This window comes from Epinephelus fuscoguttatus, linkage group LG22, assembly GCF_011397635.1.
Source record: "Epinephelus fuscoguttatus linkage group LG22, E.fuscoguttatus.final_Chr_v1".
Lineage (NCBI taxonomy): Eukaryota > Metazoa > Chordata > Actinopteri > Perciformes > Serranidae > Epinephelus > Epinephelus fuscoguttatus.
Window position 1 is genome coordinate 15788037 of NC_064773.1, and position 20014 is coordinate 15808050.

Sequence of the window (20014 nt, forward strand, 5' to 3'; positions counted from 1 at the left end):
ATTAATCCGTCTCTGGCACGGCACACGTGCCGGGGCGCCTTTGTCTGCTGCTTGAGGGCCTGATAAATCATGCCTGGGGTGGAGCTGTCAGCAGGGAGAGGAAGTGTGAGGGAGCACACAGGGGTTAGCGCTGAGGAATGATGCCATTTCAGCATGCGCCACACTATCACCACCGCCACCGCCACCGCATAAATTAGACCCCGCTGAACAAGTGACGGTGGGCTCTGCAGGAGATAGATGAGTTGTGACACACATACACACGCGCGCGCACATGTGCCACCACACTTGTAAATATGGCTATTGCAGAGATGGAGAGGCAGAGAGAGGCTTTTGATGAAGTAGAATAATAGCAATAAATAAATTGTTATATGAAAGTAATTTGTTAGAATGTAGATCAGATCATTCTTGGCTGCTTTAGAGTGGAGTTGATGCTACAGCCATAAAAAAGGAGTTATATTTAAATACATGCACACATAAATCAGGGGCCTATTGCTAGAGCATTAGTAAATTAGTAGATGTAAATAAGGGCCGTATATATTTCCGATGAGTGTTCTCACAATGAGACCATGTTAAAATAAAGAGTTGTGGGCAAACATAACTCTCATCTGGTGTGTGTCTGTGATGGATGGTTGGTGTCTCTAATATCCCATGGTTGATTTTTTATGAATCGTTGGTTGTTAGTCACTGATTAATTCCTTTGCCGCTTTAAATGATGCATGACTGGGAGTACCATGTCTCTCTGATATCATCACAAATGTAGTTTAAACTCATCATTCACATCCTCTCCTTTCTGCGTTTCCCTTCGGCGTAGAGTGCCAACATAGAGACACACATGCTCGTACTCTCTTGAACACACCAAACAAGGTTGCTCAGAACATTTTGGAAATCAGAGTGCTTGTTGGTTCCTGCACTCACAAGACACTCTAATTGAGGAATCACACAACCATATAAATATCAAATAAGGGTCCTACTCACTTTCGTACAGCTCTTACTCTTGCTTTTTGGCTCTAATTTTTTCCTGCAAAAATGTTCAAGACTCAATAAAAATGTCTTTTGGATCAAAGATAGGATTTAGACTGATGAAGATTGTAAAAAATATGGCCAGTGCAAAGTGTGGTTTAAAGGTTTTTATTTTTTAACTTACTCAAAGGCACTCTGGCCCATATTAGCAGCTCATTATCATTTCTTTCCATGTTTCTTTCCACTTTGTAGTGTTGGAGGCATTTTGTGAGCTTGCAGCTTTGCAAGAGGACCTTTTTTTATTGTAAATGACAGTGGTGAGTGTTCACTTGGAGCAGGAAACAACCATTTTTGTATGTGCCTGCAATACAGTCAGCTCAAAGGGAGAGTTTGAGTCTTTCAAAGTGGGGTTGTATGAGGGACCAAAGTCCGTGTGTTATATACAGTAGATGGTGGTTGGCACGCCCCCAGTTTGGAGAATCGGGCAGGAGTACCACCATGGAAGCTAAGCAATGAACTGCTGTGGATGGGGGGCAACAGCAAAGCGTATTTAAGCCACCTAACAAAAGGTCTACCAGTTTTTTTAAAGCTATTTTTTGGGGATTATAGGCCTTTAATCACAGGATAGCAGAGGCGTAAAATGGGAGAGAGGGGATGACATACAGCAAAGGGCCATGGGCTGGAGTCGAGCCTGCAGCTGCTGCAGTAAGTAATCATTGCCTTTGTACATGGGGAGCGTGCTCTACACACTTAGCCACTGGACACCTGCTGTTCTACCACTGCCAAGGTTGGTTAGTTAGTTTGTGTTATTGTGTGACTTTGGTGACTCCGAGCTAACCATTTAAAATGCCAAAGTCACGCAATAACACAAATGAAATAACTGATCGAGGCAGCTTATGTGTTCAGTGATTTTACTGGTTTTCTCAATGGAGTCTGACTTTCAAGGGAGTGACATAACAGCTGTCAAATTGCTGTCTGACAGCAAGGGAAAGCAGTGAAAGTATTCTAAATATAGTGTACACTTAAACTGATATGGTACTTTAAATTTGGGCCTTACTTTAGCTGGCTAAAATAAGTTTTGGTGCTGCCCACGTCCAGAGTACTACATTGTCTGCTTCTGTAAACTAGGGATATGCTGACTGACATCTACTGATGAGAAAATTCCTTGTAAAAGACCGAATCAACTGAATTGACTGAAACATTTTTCATTTTGAGATGTGAATATTTTGAAACGAGAAATAATCAAATCATAGTTGAAGGACACTGGCCTGGGTAGGACAGTATAAACACTCACTTCTGTCAGACCTTTTGCTTTACACCGTTTTTAAAAGGCTTTCAGCCAGAGTGGGAGAGATGAAAAGAGGGAGAAGTTGAGAAGAAAAAGTATGAACATAGAGTGGTGTGATGGGCGAGTAGAGCGGTAGAGAGGATAGATGGTGAGAGAGTAAGTGAGGGGGGGGGGATGCTTCCTCTCTCCCCCAAATGGACACGCTTGGCTGAGCCACATAATGCGTGCTCAACAATATAAGTCTGCAAAGGGCCTGCATCCATAGATCATTGTGAAGTGGCATGTGACCTATAAAAAATGCTGCCTGCTCCCTCCATGTTCACTGTGTCAGCAGAAAAAAAACAGAACAACAAAACAGCGGGATCGCAATAAATTCACTCTGTGCTCTCTTCTCTCTCATCCTTGATTCATTGCGCACTGTCTGTGCTGCTCTTTTCTCCTTCTGCCTGTCCCTCTCTTCATGTTCTTATAAAAACAGATGCCACCATTCCCTCTTCTCATTTTACTTTCCACTTCCCGTCTTTGATTCTGTCCCTTTTTCCCCTTTTATATCCTCTCACAATGCTTTCCATAAGCACAGGGCGAAGTTTTGTCTCCCCCTCTAAACATGAACGAGAAAATTACAAGGTCGCCTGTAAGTCCCTGACAGGCCACGGCCATCTTCTCATCCCTTCTGCTAATGATCATTAATTACATGTCATTAACTAACATGCCACGGGCTATTCTTCCACATTTGTCATGTGCTATCGACTTCACATTCTGAATTCACTCCAATTAATTAGATTATTCTACTCGGCCGCTGCTGTTTCTTTGAGTCTTTTTCTTGATCTCTCTCACGGTCCCCCCCTAACACACACTCATCCCTTCCTCTTTTCATGCTTCACTTAAAAGGAACTCTTCCAGTATGACGGTCTCTCTCTTCCCACCCGTGCTCATATTTCATGTTATCGACTCTGTTCTGTCGTCTGTTTTGTTCCGTGTTTGACCAACCTTTGAGCGGTGTTGTCCCCTGCGCTGACCATCTCCATCCCTCCTCCTCCTTATTGCGGAGCTTAATCAGTGGCTGGCTGCTGCTGCTGATGAGTCAGTCTCAGCCACATCCTCAGGAAGGGAAAGGCTAGTAGATTCATTAAGAACATCCAGACTGCACCCCCCCCTCCCCACTTCACCCCACTCCATCCACATATCCGCTATCCTGCTTGCTGGCTGGCTCGCTAATTAAATCTCCATACATGATACCACTTGCTAAAGGTCAGAATCCATCACAATATCATTATTCTGTGATTAAACAAATGTCTCCCGCTTCCTACACTATACTCTGCTGGCTGCCCTCCGCCTGAAAACACTGACTGAATTGGGTGCCTTCATTTCTTCGCCCTGTTATTTTTGTCTTTTGTCGAGCTCTTTAAAAACTCTTTTGTTTGCTTTGTCTCTCCTTTCCCGCTATCTAACTCTTGTGCAGTGAGCAGTACTGTTCGCTATTTAAAGTCATTTTGCAAAATACACTGAGTTACCAATTGAATTTACCAAGCTTTATCAAATGATTCAACGCAACTAATTCAATCAGTCCTACTTTTTATGAAGTTGATCATAGTCATACATTTGGTTCAAAAGGTCATGAATAGGAATGTCCTCTTCTGTGAATTTTGCTTTTAATTGCCTGACACCCAATAACCCGCAACTAACCATTCATTTTTAAGAATTACAAAATTACTTGAAATACAGGCGGCTTTCCCTTTTGGTCTGCAACTCCATTGACTCAGTGAGCTTTAACGCTGCATCTCAAAGCACTATCCATTCAGAGAGGGTGAAATTTCAATGTTTCATGAGCTCTTGCCTTTTATTTTATTTTCTTTTGGCTTTGCTGATAGACAGCTGGCTAGCTGTGGTAAAGATAGTGCCCACTGCCCACCCTCCAGTCTCCACTGGTTAGCCAATATAAGCCTTGGCTGCTTTCCACTGTGCACCAGCTGGGCCAGGTGGGAGCTAGCTAGTGGTAAATGGTAAATGGACCCGCATTTGTATAGCGCCTTTCTAATCATCTAGTGACCACTCAGAGTGCTTTTTACACTACGAGTCACATTCACCTATTCACACACATTCATAAACTGGTGGCCGAGGCTACCATACAAGGTGCTACCTGCTACTCAGTTTTAACACACTCACACACCGATGGAACAGACATCGGGAGCAATTTGGGGTTCAGTATCTTGCTCAAGGATACTTCGACATGCAGCCTGGAGGAGCCCGGGATCGAACCGCTGATCTTTCGAATGGTGGACGACCCGCTCTACCTCTGAGCCACAGCCGCCTCAGGCGCTGCTCAATCGAAATTACCGCTGGTAACGACATCATGGTGGTGGGCACAAACATAGTGGCCACCCCTGCTCTTCACCCAGGTAGCCTCTGTAAGTAAGCAGCTTCATTTTGAGCTGCAAAACCCCCTTTAGCATTGTTAACTATGTTAGCACCACTAGCTGTGTTGATACTGCTAATGGTGCTAACAGAACTAATGGTAGTTAAGAATGCTAAAAGGTGTTTAAGGGATGCCACTTACTCAGTGCGGTGACCTAGGGGGAGACCAGTGGATGGACACAGTGTTTTCACAGCAACACTGTTGGGTTGGGACGGTGTTACTAGCGGTGATTGCTGTATGAGCAACGCCACTAGCTAGCTCCTACCCGACCCAGCTGGTGTGCAGTGGCTACTGTTTCTGCGGCTAGCTGGCTGTCTGTCTCCCACCACATCTGGGCAGTGCACACAGTGCCATAAACTGAAGAGTAGCAAAATTAACCAGTTAGGCCGACTTGTCTGACTAACGTTTTGTCCATCAACGTAAATGCAACACCTTTTAATGTACTGCAGTCCAAAATAACTCCGGCACTAACTTCATCCTGACAAATGACACAGCCTGACGCAGCATCAACAGAAAGAAATTGTGAAAGCTATATTGGATTGTGATGGATGCAATGAAGAATACCTAATAAACTGTCAACTCGAGTCGCTAATACATTCAGACTTGTTTTTCTCAATTTGTTTTTTTTATCACTTGAATAAATACAGCTCTTGGTAGAAAATAGGATGGTAATACCTGGTAATCATTCCAAAAGAAATAATGAAAGATTTTCTGCCAGTGCAGAGTGAAGCGGAAAACATGGGTTGGGAAGTTATCTGACACATTTTTCTCTTTATGATATCAAGTTCTATTTTCAGCTGCTAGTTTTATTTGAGAATTCCCTTCTTTTTCCCCTCAATCTCTGCATCTCATAAGCTCCCGCCTTGCCCCTGACATTCTTCCACCTTCTCTCTCTCCCAGCGCTGCTTCGGTGATGTCTCAGTTTCATTCAGATTCATCGTGCTGTTTCGTTAGTTCCTGATTTGGTTGTTTTCCCAAACCAGTATTTATTATCTGTTGTAGTTGCTCAGCTAACGGTTGGCAGGTGCAAGCAGCTGCAAACATGAATTAGCAAAAATATCACAGGCTTATCAAAACCTGCCTTTATACATTAACACCTGCTAACATAATGCACAAATAAATCAATTTCAAGGTGTGTACAACCTTGTGGACCCATACACACTTAAGTATACACACATTTGCTCCTTTTTCCTGCATTGTTTAATATGAATGCATGCTAACTCATACTGTCATTCCCCACTTTTTTGTCATGCAACTATACTGATCTGCTGAGACTGATGGCACATCTTCCCGTACATGAACTGTCGGGCATTGAACCAGCCTTGTGTGTTATTATGAATGGTTTTCCAAACAGTCCCCAAGACACCATGCAAAGGGGAATTAAATCTGCTTGGTGACAGTGCTTATACTCAGCATCGACACTTTTGAGCATGATTCAGTCAGAGTGATGTAACAAAAAAGGCTCCCCCTTTAGGAATCCCTGAGGATGCCTTTACAAAACGACAAAGAGCGCTGAACCCCAGCCACCAGAAACAGATTCACAATGACTCCCGCTCCCAAGCTGATGAAATGCACTTTGGATTTACAGAAGAATGACATTTTTCAGTTTAGCCAGTTGTTACAGGAATAATATCTCTGTTTATTATAGAGTATACTGTGTATCCATGGTCCCATCTCTCTTTAAACATCCATTCATCTTAAAGCTTTAGTCGGTTTCTGTTATAAAAGCTAACTTTTTCTATTCCTCTGCCTCTGCTTTGGCCTTTTTTTGCTATTAATTGCCTTACTGCACATGAACAAAAACAAATAAGAGCCGAGGAGTCTTTAATGCAGGTGTCAATCGTGTCATTATCTGCGGTCAAACTGCCAATCTAAGCAGCTTTGATCAAATATTAATCAAGATTCTGTCACTGCATTGGCTGTTTCTCACCTCAGTTTTTTTCAGAAACATATTTCAGAAAGTTGGTCCGGCAAATTGGCGTTGCTTGGTACTTCAGTTGACTATTTCCAACATGGTGGCCGGGTCAAACTTTCACATTTATAGCTAAAAAAATATGCTTAAATATATTTCTGAAAACATTTGAGGCAAGAAATAGGCCATGCAGTAACAGAATATTGATTCATATTTGATCAGTGCTGCCTAGTTTGACCTCAGTTCACGGCTGTGTTTGGCATGATTGACAGCTGTGTTAGAGACTCCTTGGCTCTGATTGGTTGTTTTTGGTGTGGTTGATTACAAGAAGTAGGAAGAGGAGTCTCTATAGTGACAGTTTCAGCATATATGACACAAAGTTATTTTGATAAAGGATACCAACTCTAGCTTTAACGCCACTCCTACCTACCCAACATGATTTGAACCTTGAACTAATCCCTAGACACTATAAATTTCATCATATAAATGTTTTACTGCTTCTTGTCCTTTCGGCAGTATATTTGTCCCTGTGTAATCAGACTTAATTATGTGTGTTTATAGAGCATTTGACCAGCTGGGCTGTGATACTGAGGCTTCTCTCTTCCTTTGACATTCTGCTCCTCATTCTGTTTGTGCCTCAAAAGGCATCTAAAACCAGAATAGCCCTCAGATGACTCAATTGAGTATAAGGTCTGACAGTTTCCAAAACAGACTGTTTTTGTGAAGAGGGAAATGGGAAGATGATTTATGGAAACAGGACACACGTGGGAGAGTGACTTGTGTATTGCACATCCAACTGTGTGTGTGTGTGTGTGTGTTTACTTCATTGTGTGTTTGATGGTGTGTTCTGTCACGCGTTGCTAGTGTGATGGAGGGCACCACGGATGAGTAGTCAGACAGACTAAGTCTTGGCACAGTAGCCAGTGGTCCCTTTGATACACACACCACACACACACACACACACACACACACACACACACACACACTCCTCACAGGCACAAACAAATGAGAAGTAGAGCTTCATTTAAACTTGCAGACTCAAAGGTTTTAGCTAAATAAAAATGGCACCAGATGTGATTCTTCAGCTTTTCACCAGGGTAAGCAGATCAGAGAACAGCATAGACATTCAGATTTCATGTTCAGTGTTCATAACTCATCACAGCAGGTCTATCACAGAAGTGACAAATAGGAAACCAGAGGGGTGTATCAGTAAGCAAGTTTGACAAAGCCAGTCTTTCTATAACTTAGCTGACTCTGCGAAGCCTTAAGCCACAGTCAGAAATAATGGGTACCATGAAGGTGGTTATCAACAGTATTTGTTGACCCAGGCTTTTCAGGCTTTTCTTCATCAGGCTCTGTGCACACACACTTTTAAAGGGGGGCATCTGGTGCATCATTTGACTCCATTACTGCACAAAATGGACTGATCACATGCCACATAAGAGTACTGAAAAAGTATTCACAGCAAAGAGCATCACTGTTGCTGTGAATAAGGCAAGCGAGGAATGCTGGCAGAAAATTACTACTCATGTAAATTTGTAGGTTGATATATTTATTTTACCGCTCAATTAACTTATTAACCTATCTTTTATTTCTAACATGACAACTGCATATTCTCCTGAACTTTAAACAGCATATTTAATTTTTATCCTCAAGAGCTGCATTTAGGTCTGACACTGTCTCATGAAGGATCACTTTAATTTTTGGCAAATTAAAGTGAGATGAATTTTATTGACTGAATGTCATTTGTGATAAATCCCAATAGCCTAATACATTTTCTAATTAATGCTCCATCAGCTGTAATATACCAGCAGCGTAAGACAGGCTTCAGTAAATCAGGACCAAGCATAGAAACTTAACCCAAATTGGTAACATTATGGTTTGGTTTGAAGGAAATATACCACATTTCATATGCACCTAAATGTAAAACTAATTAGTAACATAGTGAACTATTAATGTATGCTACCTGTGATTTAATAGAAGGCCTCTTGAAGACTCAGCATAGACAAATGGACCAGAGAACGCTACAAACACATTCAGTAGTTCAGTGAGAGCAAGAACAACCTTGCAAATGAAATTAAATCAACTGAATGCGTGTAGGTTCCTGGGTCAAAGAAACAATGTGATGAGTTGGTGCTAATCACACGACTGTGGTCAGTGGCATTACTAATGTAATGTTACTCTACAGCTCAATAAGTATGCATATATAATGTATTCCATCATCATAGAGAATATTGTCAGGAAAAGCCAACATATCTATTGGGTCTCTTAACGCAGAGATGATTTGTGACTGAACATAAACTGCTTGCCATGCAGTCTAAGTTACATGGCGAACTAGCCAGGTGAAAGAAGAGCCATTTTGGTGACACTGAAGGCTATTGTGAAGATCTTAACAATCAAACAATGTCTTTTCCACAGTGTTCTTCCCCCCCAAAACTACTAGCTACCAGCAGAATTTAAGCTTCGATTCAAAATAAACCACTTTTGAGTATCTCAGATGCCAAAATGAAATTAGTCTGTTGACATTTCCAACTGTCACATTTGCAGCCAATCTAAAAAAAAAAGTCTCAAACAGTACACTTAATAGGCAGTTTATAAGGCTCACTCAGCTAAAACTGTTGTGGTCTCTAATACAGTTGTCCTGCAATAAATTCCACCTTCATGAAGTCTTTGCTGAACATTTTGTGTCTGGGGAGACTTAATTACATACTGCATGAATCAACACAAAACCAATTTTGTCCAAAACAGTCTAATTTGTCTGCTGCCATAAACTAGTATATATCTTGAGTTAAGCATGTTATACATAGGAAATAGAAATTCCGTATACAGCAGATAATTAATTTAAAGTATAAGACCTAACATGCTTTATATCCTTTCCAGTCACTGTGAGCTAAACATTCTCCTCCATACCTTGATATATAGCTAGGGAAATGAATACTGTTTTTGCAGAAGCTTTACGTCAGAGTGATTCACTGTTGCGGCAGGAGTCATACAGCCAATGTTTTAGTATAGTTAAATTGAACGTTGACATTATATCATACAGTGAACACTGCAAACCCACTTAGTCATGGCATAATTCTCGAGTGCCGCCAATCATCTTGGCAGGTCAGTCATTTAGCACAGTGGGCTAGAGGAAATACTGGATGTCTAAGTGGATAATTATACAAAGAGCAACCACTAGGATATATTTTTTTTTGTTTTACTCCTCCAGTCCTTCTTTGTAAGGGAAGTTTTGCCGTTTTATCATCCATCACTCTGCAGTAAAACAAGTTACTCATAAACAACAAGTATTGCATGAAGACTTCTTATTATAAAAAAATCAAAGTGCAGAATGAGCATACTAAAATGGATTGGGGAAGGAAGTCACTGAATCTGCCACATGCAGTATAATAATGCATTAAAGAGGAATGGCTTGGAGTGCAAGAAAACGGACTCTTTGGAGCCTCCAACGGTTGAGCAGCGACATGAAGCGAAATGTCTCCGTGGTTTAATGTGTGTCATTAACTTCGTGAACTTGCAGCCAATGGAACGGGCCCTCACAACAGTGCAAGCCCAGATTAGGCCATACATCAGAGAGCGTTGGAGAGCGGATCTCTTTCAGTCCCCACTAATCGCATTGAGCAACTCTCTCTCTGTTTCGCGCGCGCCCACTGCCCCCTCTCTTTCTCTCCACTCTGTATCTGCTGATCCCTCTGCACAGTCCAGAAGAGAGCTCTCTTTGTGCCGGTGCTGGCAGGCAAACAGAAGCAGAGAGATGGATATGGCTGAGAGTGACCTGATTCTGCCTCAGTGCCTGGCCTCTGTCCAAATACAGAGACTCTGCTCTCCTGTCCCTCTGTCTTTAGGGAGGAACCCTCCGTCTTTCTCCTCTGTTGCTACGCTGCAGGACGCTGGCTGCAATACCCACAAGACCTGAGCAAGAATTAAATTTGTCGTTTCAAGGCATTTGAGTTGTTAGTCACTGTTAATAACCGAACAGTTTGCACACATATTCAGATGTGTACAGCTAATGGTATCTGTACCAGTAATAATCTTACATCTACAGCATCCAGCGATGGAGGAGTTTGATGTTTTTCCTTACTTTTTCACTTCAATTTGTTCGTAGAAATTGAATGTGAGAACAGTCAGTATTGATCTAATATTGGATGCATTGAAAGCCATCTGTTAGCTTAAATAAATGGCCAAATAATCTTATTGAAGAACAGCAGTCCTTTGTGGTGCATGCAGTAAATCTGTGAGCAGTCAGAACCATTTGCAAATTTGCTCTTATCTTTGAACATTTTGTTCTAGTACAATTCAAAATTTGTGTTCATGCACGTAAATCAAATCAATGCATACAAGCGCCTCATGAGTAAGATCCTTGGAAAATAAAGACAGAAAAAGAAGATAAAAAAACATCCTCAAGGTCTACACACAGTCAGTGTCTGCCAGTTGTTGGACGACCTGCAAAGCACTGGCCATCGGACATTCAACAGACATGCTTGAGATAGAAAAGGCAGTGAAAAATGGAAACCCTTTGCGTTTGAAAATGCATTAATGAAATGGGTTGGGAGAACGAAAAGAGGCATAAAACATGATGGAAGCTGTGACAGCAGTGTCTCATTGGCAGACAATGTCAAGGGCTACATTGATATTATTTGGTATTCTGACTAGACACGTCTTTGGCATCACAACTACAAATGTCATGTTTTGGTGGTGGCGTAATGAAAATGTGTCTGCTTCCTGAAAGGCCTGACAGACAAAGTATATTTCATTAGATTGCAGAATGCGGGACAGAGATGGCAGCTGTGATTGGCAACCAGTAGAAATAATACAGCATGTGTCAGTGACAAGAGATGAAAATACACACATTTTCACACATATAAAAGCATCCTCTTTTTGCACATGCATCACCCCGCACTTATGCAGTCACACACAAATGTGTTGTCAGAAATTCGGAGATAATGTGAAGTGATTTTTAATGACGAAAACCACTTTTGCTCTTTGGGATAAGTAATCAATCTTGGGGGAAATGGCTGCACCTTTTATTATCTTTTGAGGCTGCATTCAATCATGGAGGCTCCAAAAGCTACAAAGCACTCAGTTTTGCTTGTGATAGACCCTGTTAACCTTTGAACCCTGGGGCGATGAGACTCCTTTGTAACTGATGGCAACATAGAGAGGATGTTTCTTGTCACACTAACAAGGACTTTTAAAAAATGCACAGAGAAACACCTTTACTGGTGACTAGAGAAAACATACAGTTAAGTTGACACTATGGAGCCCAGTATTGGCTTGTTTCTACTTCAGAAAGGAGGAGTATATAATAGTGCTGATTGTGAATTATTTTCTCGAGGAAAGAGGTGGCAGCTGTTCCATTCAGTGTGACACCAAAAGTCAACATAGATATGTGACTTTACGTGACTTTACGTAACTACACAAAGTAACTAATTTTACTTAACTTACATCCCGTACTTAGTTATTTTAACTGAAACCACAATCTTTTCCTAAAGGGAACTGCCCATTGGTTCAACAGCCCATTGGTTCGACATCCCATTGTTCCGACCATATTAAACCCATTGTTCCTAAGTCCGTTCCGAAATCATCATGATGCCCTGTGGTTAAGGTCTGGTTAGGTTTAGGCACAAAAACCACTTGGTTAGGGTCAGGAAAAGATCACGGTGTGGGTTAAAATGAAAAAGAAAGTGACAAACACATAAGCCGTGAGCCTGCTCTGCCTCAAACCGGTAGCGGCGCACCATACGCCCGCCGCGAGCCGTTCAGCACCGCGGACAGTCAGACTAATGGGATGTCGAACCAATGGGCTGTCGAACCAATGACATGGACCCTTCCTAAACTTGATCAAGTACTATTTTGTTCTCTCAACTGAACCAAGCCCTTTTCGTTCCCTAAACAAACTGCAGCTGTTTCAAAACGAAACTGTGACCATTCATAATAGTCTTTGCATTGGCATTGTTTTAGTGTTGCCAGCAGGTAATGTTAACACATTTCGTACCCTCCACCACATAATGCATTGTTAAGAAGTCGTGTTCATTACATGTATTTCTTTTAGACTGTGTTGTCTGTTAACGGAAGTGCTTATTAGTTTCAGTCATAATTTTGTCATTTTTATCCTTCAGAGTTTTAGACCAGCTTTAGTCGACAGCTCAAAATGTTCTAGTCCAGTTTTAGATGATTAAAAAGTCATTACGTTGTGGTCAACTTTTAGTGAAAATGTTCTCTGTCTTTGAAACAATTCAATTAAGCTAATACAGATGTCTGACTTTGGAATAAAGGTGATGGTTGTATCAAGTGTTCAAATTCAAAAAGCAGCATTTCACTCTCATTTCACTAATATCCAGATTCCTTACCTTGGTTAGATATACCACCTAAATTATAAATAAATTGTGTCCATAGATCTATTCCCTTTTTCTGACCAAACCCTTTTAGTGTTGACGCCATCATTTTGTTGTCATTAACTTGCTGTCGGTTTGGAACCTCATCACCTGTATGGCTGGGATTCTGGGACTCTGCACACATCCCTCAACCAATTCAACCAATGACATTGCTTACGTTTTGAAAGACAGACAAGACGCACAATTGGGAGGAAATATTATGGATGTCCATTAGCACATCACTAACATTTTGGTCTTGTCAACAAAAAGAAAAATTTTGTTGTAGTTTTTATTATCAAAGATCTATTTTTAGCTCATCTACATCTGGTCTTCGTCATGAAAAATATGCCTTTAGCGAACATTTCTTGTTAACAAAAATTGACGCTGCAAACTGGAGTGATATTTCACTGTGGTCTCACAGAGTGACCCTGGGTCTCATCAGAGCCCCATTAATCCAGCACTGAGCCACCACATGACTTGACTAGGACCTGTAGAGAGTGTATTCTTGACAACAGCTCATTCTGAAAAGGTCAGGGGAGGGAGGAGGGCAAGGAGCGAGTAGTGAATTGAAGGAAAAATTGTCCACTTAAATATGTTTTTTGTTGTGCACCAATATTCATCTTTGTTTACTCTCTTTGGCATCTCAGTTCTGCACTGACATCTATCATCTCTTCTACCTCCACCTGTCTTTGACTCCTTTCTATCCACATCTCAACCCTCTAAACATGTGACACGATCTTGACCCAAATTCAGGTTATCTCTATCGATCATCCACATCATCTCATATAACACCGTGATATAGCCTGAAGCTCATTGTGGCCCGGACCAGCCATGTTCCATTTGTCTAATGAAAGCAGACCTCATATTTCCTCTGTGGCTCAGTCTGAGGCTTCTGATGATGATGATGGCCTTTAGTGAAAGGTTGTGAGGAGACACTAGGTGCTCGCAAGATTGATCGAAAGCCCAGGGGGTGCACTTCCAGGAGGAAAAAAGGAAAATAAGACATAAACTAAAAGACCCTCTGCCCCCCCAGAGCACCCCACCTCTGTTGCTCAAACCACGAAGCAGCTGCTGATTTGAAATGGCTCGATAGGTTTTTAATCAAATGAAAGCCAAGATTGTGTCGATGCATATTCACCTTTTGTTTTGGAGGAAGGATAATCCTGTGTAAGGCCCAGGTAAATTGCAGTAAGTTAAAAGTTACACCGTCTCATGTTTTGCTTTACCTGACATGTTCCTTTTGTTGTTAAACATTAATTTAATTTCAGCTAACCTTGTGTTGGGCCTTTAATTAGCTATTATCAACCGGTGCGTGCGTAATCATTCATATCAGACCAGTAGTATTCATAATGTATTACAAGGACTTGATTTGAACATTCAAATCAGTCCGCAAGGAATTGTTTTTCATCAAGTCATTACAGCAGCGCTTGTATTTCATAACTCATACACACTATCTCCCCTTACTACTGACAATTTGTGTGCATTTTGAAAGAACGTAAAGGCAGTGTCAACTGCCAAGGCCTCTCTCCCCACAGCAACCCACCACATTGCTAAGCTATTAATCAAGAGTGATGCCTGCTTCAGTCCTAAACCCAGTGTTTCATATCCATCCATACTCGTAGGATAATGACCACTCCCCAGCACCATTATTCTCTTATCAAAACCCATAAGTCATTCTGCCCACAGTGACTATTATGAATGTCCCCCCCGGCTGGATAAAACGCATGCATGCAAACACAAAATGTAGAGAGACACGATACATGAAACACACCCATCTGTATTAAATAACAAAATCACAGCAGCATGTCCGCACAGAAAGCATAACAGATGAACCTCCATCAAGAGTTGGATTTCTCCCTCCTCTGATTCAGATTTCGATATAAATTTAGATGTATTGCAGTGATTTTGCCTCAGTGTGACGATGCAGCACTTCTTTTTTATTTCCCTCAGTTCACTTTGAATCATTTCACATTGAATATCTTGCCGCACTGGCATTTCTGCAGTTGCTGTAGCATTGGGTGGACGGTGGGGAATTGTGCCTGACAGAGCAGCCTCTGGCGCTATTACAGAGCTAGAGCCTGACTGCAGTCTTCTTCCATCTTCATCTCTCTCTCTTACTTCTTTCCACATTTGCTGTTTCTTGCATGTGGACCAGCAGACGCACACATGCATACAAATGCTCTCAGTCTCTCTCACATACAAACTGTTTCTCCTTTGTTGACCTCCCCCAGATCCATATCTGTCCCTTACTAAAATATACTCAGGCACAAAATATTGATTCTCATTTCATTAATCTCAAGTTCACTCTTCGCTGTTTATCAGACCAGATGTAGGTTTATATGTGGATAACTAAGCTCAATACTACTACCAGACTCTCTGCCTAACTCTCTACTTAAACCGCCCTACCTTAAAACCTTTGAGGCATACAGTTTCATCCAAGAAGAAACCATTAGGTGCTGGCCTAAGCAGTTCCCTTCATGTTAAATCTCTCGTCAAAAACATTAAATTTCTGATATTAAATCTGATGTGTAATGTATTCTCTCTTCTTTTTCTTCACTGCAGCTCTTGACCATTGACGATGACTTTTGTGGTCTCGACATGAACGCGCCATTGGGTGTGTCCGAGATGGTGCGTGGCAAACCTCTCTTCTCTGACGCTGTTGACAAAATGACCTCCGTCATTGCGTACGTCTACAAAAACCACTCGCTGGTCTTCGTGGGCACAAAAAGCGGACGCGTCAAGAAGGTAAGGAGCAGTCATATAGGATTAAAGGTAGCAGAAATGGATGAATTGATGGAGGCAGAGATTTGGTTTCTCTCTGTCAGAATGTGGAGTAAGGACTGGGAATTGGGGACTACTGAATTGGAGGAAGGATAGTAGTAGTAAGGCAGATTGACTTTCAGGCAAATCAGCTGAGTTGGCTGTATATGTGTGTGTGTGTGTGGGGGGGGGGGGGTGCATGAAAGAGAGAGAGAGTGAAAGGAAGAAGTGTGTGTACTTCACTGTGGAGAGAATTTCAATGTATGTGTGTGTGAGTGTGTGTGTTTTGAGAGAATGGGGATCAGGAGAGCCCCCTGAGGGGGTTTTATTCCTAGAGCCAAGGCTATCTGGTATCTCTCAACATCCTCCTCATCCACTGCACCATATATCACACATACACTCGTATACACCCAGTATCAGGAGTATCCGCTGTACTTTTCCTTCACTTTGGACTTGTATAAAATCCAGAACCCTAGGGGCAGATTGTAGCACACATCAGCATGTTGCAGAACTTGCTAGACAGCACAGATCAGCATGTTGCAGAATCGATTAGACAAAGTTTCTTATCTGTTTCTTGAAGCAGTTTGAGGGATCAGAATAGGATGGAGTACATCATTTATTAAGTGATTTGCTTAACTGCATTCCCGTGTATCAGCACAGGAAACTATATAACTCACATTTGTTCTTCACAATGTACCACATTTCTGTCTAGTGATTGGTAATACAGTAACGGGGAATCTAGATTATTATTACATAATTAGTAATTTGATGGGCTCTGATGGCTTTAAAGCTCCTGAAAACCTTTGAGAATCTTTTTGCAGCTCCGAGTGTCGGCCATAGTGTTTGTGAACATCTCTGACCATAACCGTCTCTCCCTTGAAAAACATGTCACACTCCGTGTGACAGCAAAGCCCTTGGCTAAACAAGATTTGTCTCCTCAGAGTTAAACAGCACTGGATAAGCTGGGTTTTGGCGTGTTTGTTGCTTCCACCCTAGACTCCCCTCATGCCCCTGTGCCCTCCCCCATGTGGTAGCCCCTTTTCTGGGCTAATGGGATGATGCACTGCTGCTAGGTGTGATAGAAGGGTGGCAGCTCCTGTGCTTTTACTCCCACTCTCTCGCACTCACGCACACATATATCATAGGGCCATGACTGAGACTAATTCTGGGGCAGTGAGCCTCACGGGCCTGGGGAAAACAGCATTACACAGAGAGGAGGAAAGAGAAGGATGGAGTGACTGAGGGAGGCAGAGGAAGGCTGAGCTGGAGGGAGAGTTTGGACAGATGGACTATACTCCGAAATGATGCATGTCTTAAAGGGACAGAGAAAGTTTGTATGTGGATGGTTGAAGGAGAGAGATGAAAGACAGAGTGGAGAAAGTTAAACAAAGATGTGATTGAGGCCGATGTGGAGAGGTGTTTTTCTGCTGATACACAGGCAGACAGGAGTGCTGGTTTTTACATTGTTTGTTTTTGTTGATTGCGGCCCCCTGTCTGTGCTTGTTGTTTTTGTTCCACACAGGAGCAGAGTGGTTGAGGCAGCGGTTTTCCATGTTGTAAAACAATAACCAATACGTTGGCAGATGTTTCAAACAGGGAGAAATGTGTAATCATATTTAATACCTACTGCTCATCTGTGATGATGAGTGTGAGTTAGGAGGGAGAGATTTAGTGGCTCTGAGTTTTAAAAGCATTACAAGTTGTTTACAAGGTTTTATGAATATTGTTTTTGCTTCAGGATGTTAGAAACATTTTTTTTCCTGGTTATCTTGGTGTTTTTCTACGTCTTTCCGTTGGCCTCTCTCCAGACATCCCTCTCAAAGCCACATATTGGCACTTGAGAGAATCGTGTCTGCAGGATTTTGGCATTGTTCTCATTCAAACTTGAGATGAATGAAGATCAGATTGTGCACATATGGTATATTCAGGCAAAGGAAGCTCCACAGAGACACACCAGCTTTGACAAAAGGTGATCAATATCTTGTGTCAACACAGACGTACACACAGCCCCATTACAACCCCATCCTCCCCTCCCATGTACATACTTCCCCTCCCCTGTCGTTAACTGTATACCATTAGATGACATCACAGGCAATAAAAGACAACAACAAGACAATAAAAGGTCTGAGCCTCAGTCCACCTCCTTCATCAGTGACTTTATAACCCCTCCGCTAATGGATGTTGATTTATATACACTCCTCCACCTTACTTGTTCCATCCCTCAACCCCCTCCTCCTCTCTCTCACTTGTTCTCTCACACACTATCTTTGAGTCTCTCTGTTTTTTTTCCAGCGTTATTTATGTTCCTGTGACTAACACGTCACCCTGAATAAGTATAAGCATTACGGTAAAAGAGAGTGGATTGACTTTAATGCAACGGTGTTTGGGCGAGCTAAATGTTAGTGTTTACAGGCTCAGGTTTATGACATCATGAAGCTGAGCTGGGCAGGAAGCTGAGTGAATTAAATTCAATTTGCTTGTGAAATTGTTTTATGGAATGGGGGTGAGAGTAAAATTTCGCTAGTATAATGTGAGACCTGTGGACCAAGCTACAGACACGGATGTACTTCTATACTGATGATTAACATATTACATATTTGCATAATGCATTCTCTAGACCATAAACCAAGCCTTAACTATCACAGCTACATACTTAACCCCAACCTTTACCTCAACTTCAACCTAAACTAGTGATCAATAGAAGACAAGACAATATTTGAGATGGCATCTGAGACAGACGTGGGCGATGAGACTTCATGTTATGTGGGTTCCCCTGGAGGCTAGATGCAAGTGGTGGTGTTGGAGTTAATTGTGTAGTTGTTCTGAAAGATGAACATAATGATGATTTTGTGGATGTGGGAAAGCATAGGTGACAGAAAATCTGGAAAGTAAAGTTGGCCCAGGAAGAAACAACAGAAATTCACCAATACAAAACACAGGGATGCACCAACTTGTGAAATTCTGGGTCGATACCAATGCCAGTGTTTATTTGTTGTAGTTATTTATTTTGTTTTTGTTGTTATTGATTCCTATTTTTGTGCCAGGGAAACAAAGAAATCTTCATTATCAGAAAATAATGAAACTATTTAAAAGCCATTTAGCCCTTTGTGACACTATCTTTGAATGAGCACAAATGAAATCATACAAATTTATGAAACAACTTTTAAAATAAATTTCTTTAACATAAAACATTTTTTAAATAAATTTCAAAAGCCTTTTTACCATTTACATTAATTCCCTGTGTTTTATTTATTATAAATCTCTCCGTCAAACACCTGTATTTATTCAAGTTTCTCACCAAAAGCTAAATTTTACAAGAGACCATTCGAACACATTACCTCTGCCCATTACTAATTTTTATTCGATTCACTATTCAGAGCTTGAATGCATTATTAAGTAACTTAATGCAACCTTCATCACCTTTAGTCCAGCCACCGGCTACTAGCAGCTAACGTTACCTAACTCTCCTGCTGACGATTCAGCACAGATTTGTAGTTCACAATGTTGCATTATCAGGGAGAAAATAGGGTGTGTGTCCTTATGTGATGACAGTGACTGTGTCCTTTTGTCCTGAAGGCATCCCGGGGAAGATCTCTGTTCACCAAAACATGCTCTCTATTGTCCCTGGGACGACCGGAAGACACTTGTCTGATACTCCGCTTTTTAGCCTGAGCAAAACTGATGTCACGCAACATTGGCCATCGGTGAATGTCAGCTTATTTGCTGGTAGGCAAGTGACATTCAGTATAGTGAATATCTGCCGATACCGACATTCTGCCGATAAATCACTACATCCTTAAAAAAAAAAAACATGAGAAAAAGATCTTTTTAAACTAAACTTTCACCAAGGCTTATTTTAATCTTAACTCCAAAGTCTTTACTCTCAAACAGTCCTTTGAAGAAGTTGGGACCAGCCAAAGTTCCTCACTTTGTTCTCATGGTCTTCCATTTTTAAATTCGTCCATGTTGTACAAGACCACACACACACATACACTGCCCTTGCCTTAGATGTTTCTGATGCTGAGTGGCTGTGTTGTGTAAAGTCCGTATTGACACAGTCTAAGCTGAATTTCATAACACCCTTCTGTCAGCATAAAACAGGCAGTGCTGTCGAATCAGTAGAATTCTGTACATGCCCACAGCTACAGCCATGCTTGGCCTTTACTGTCTCACACAAGGCTTAAAACCCTCACATCACACAGGGCTTAAACGATCTGTACACCTGCATGCCTTCTCCTCACTCTTTTTGTTTCCACCTCACTCCTAGCTCCTTTGAATTGATAGGATGTCTCCTCTTCACTCTT

General features: G+C 41.6%; 1 protein-coding gene across 2 annotated transcripts in view; it reads left to right on the forward strand.

The window, feature by feature from the left end:
* plxna4 (plexin A4) overlaps positions 1-20014 on the forward strand; it is a 364224-nt gene that overhangs the window by 82726 nt on the left and 261484 nt on the right. For both annotated transcript variants that reach the window (XM_049566659.1, XM_049566658.1), the window contains exon 3: positions 15513-15695. In XM_049566659.1, the coding sequence (XP_049422616.1) occupies positions 15513-15695 (183 nt within the window). The remainder of the gene's footprint in view (positions 1-15512; positions 15696-20014) is intronic.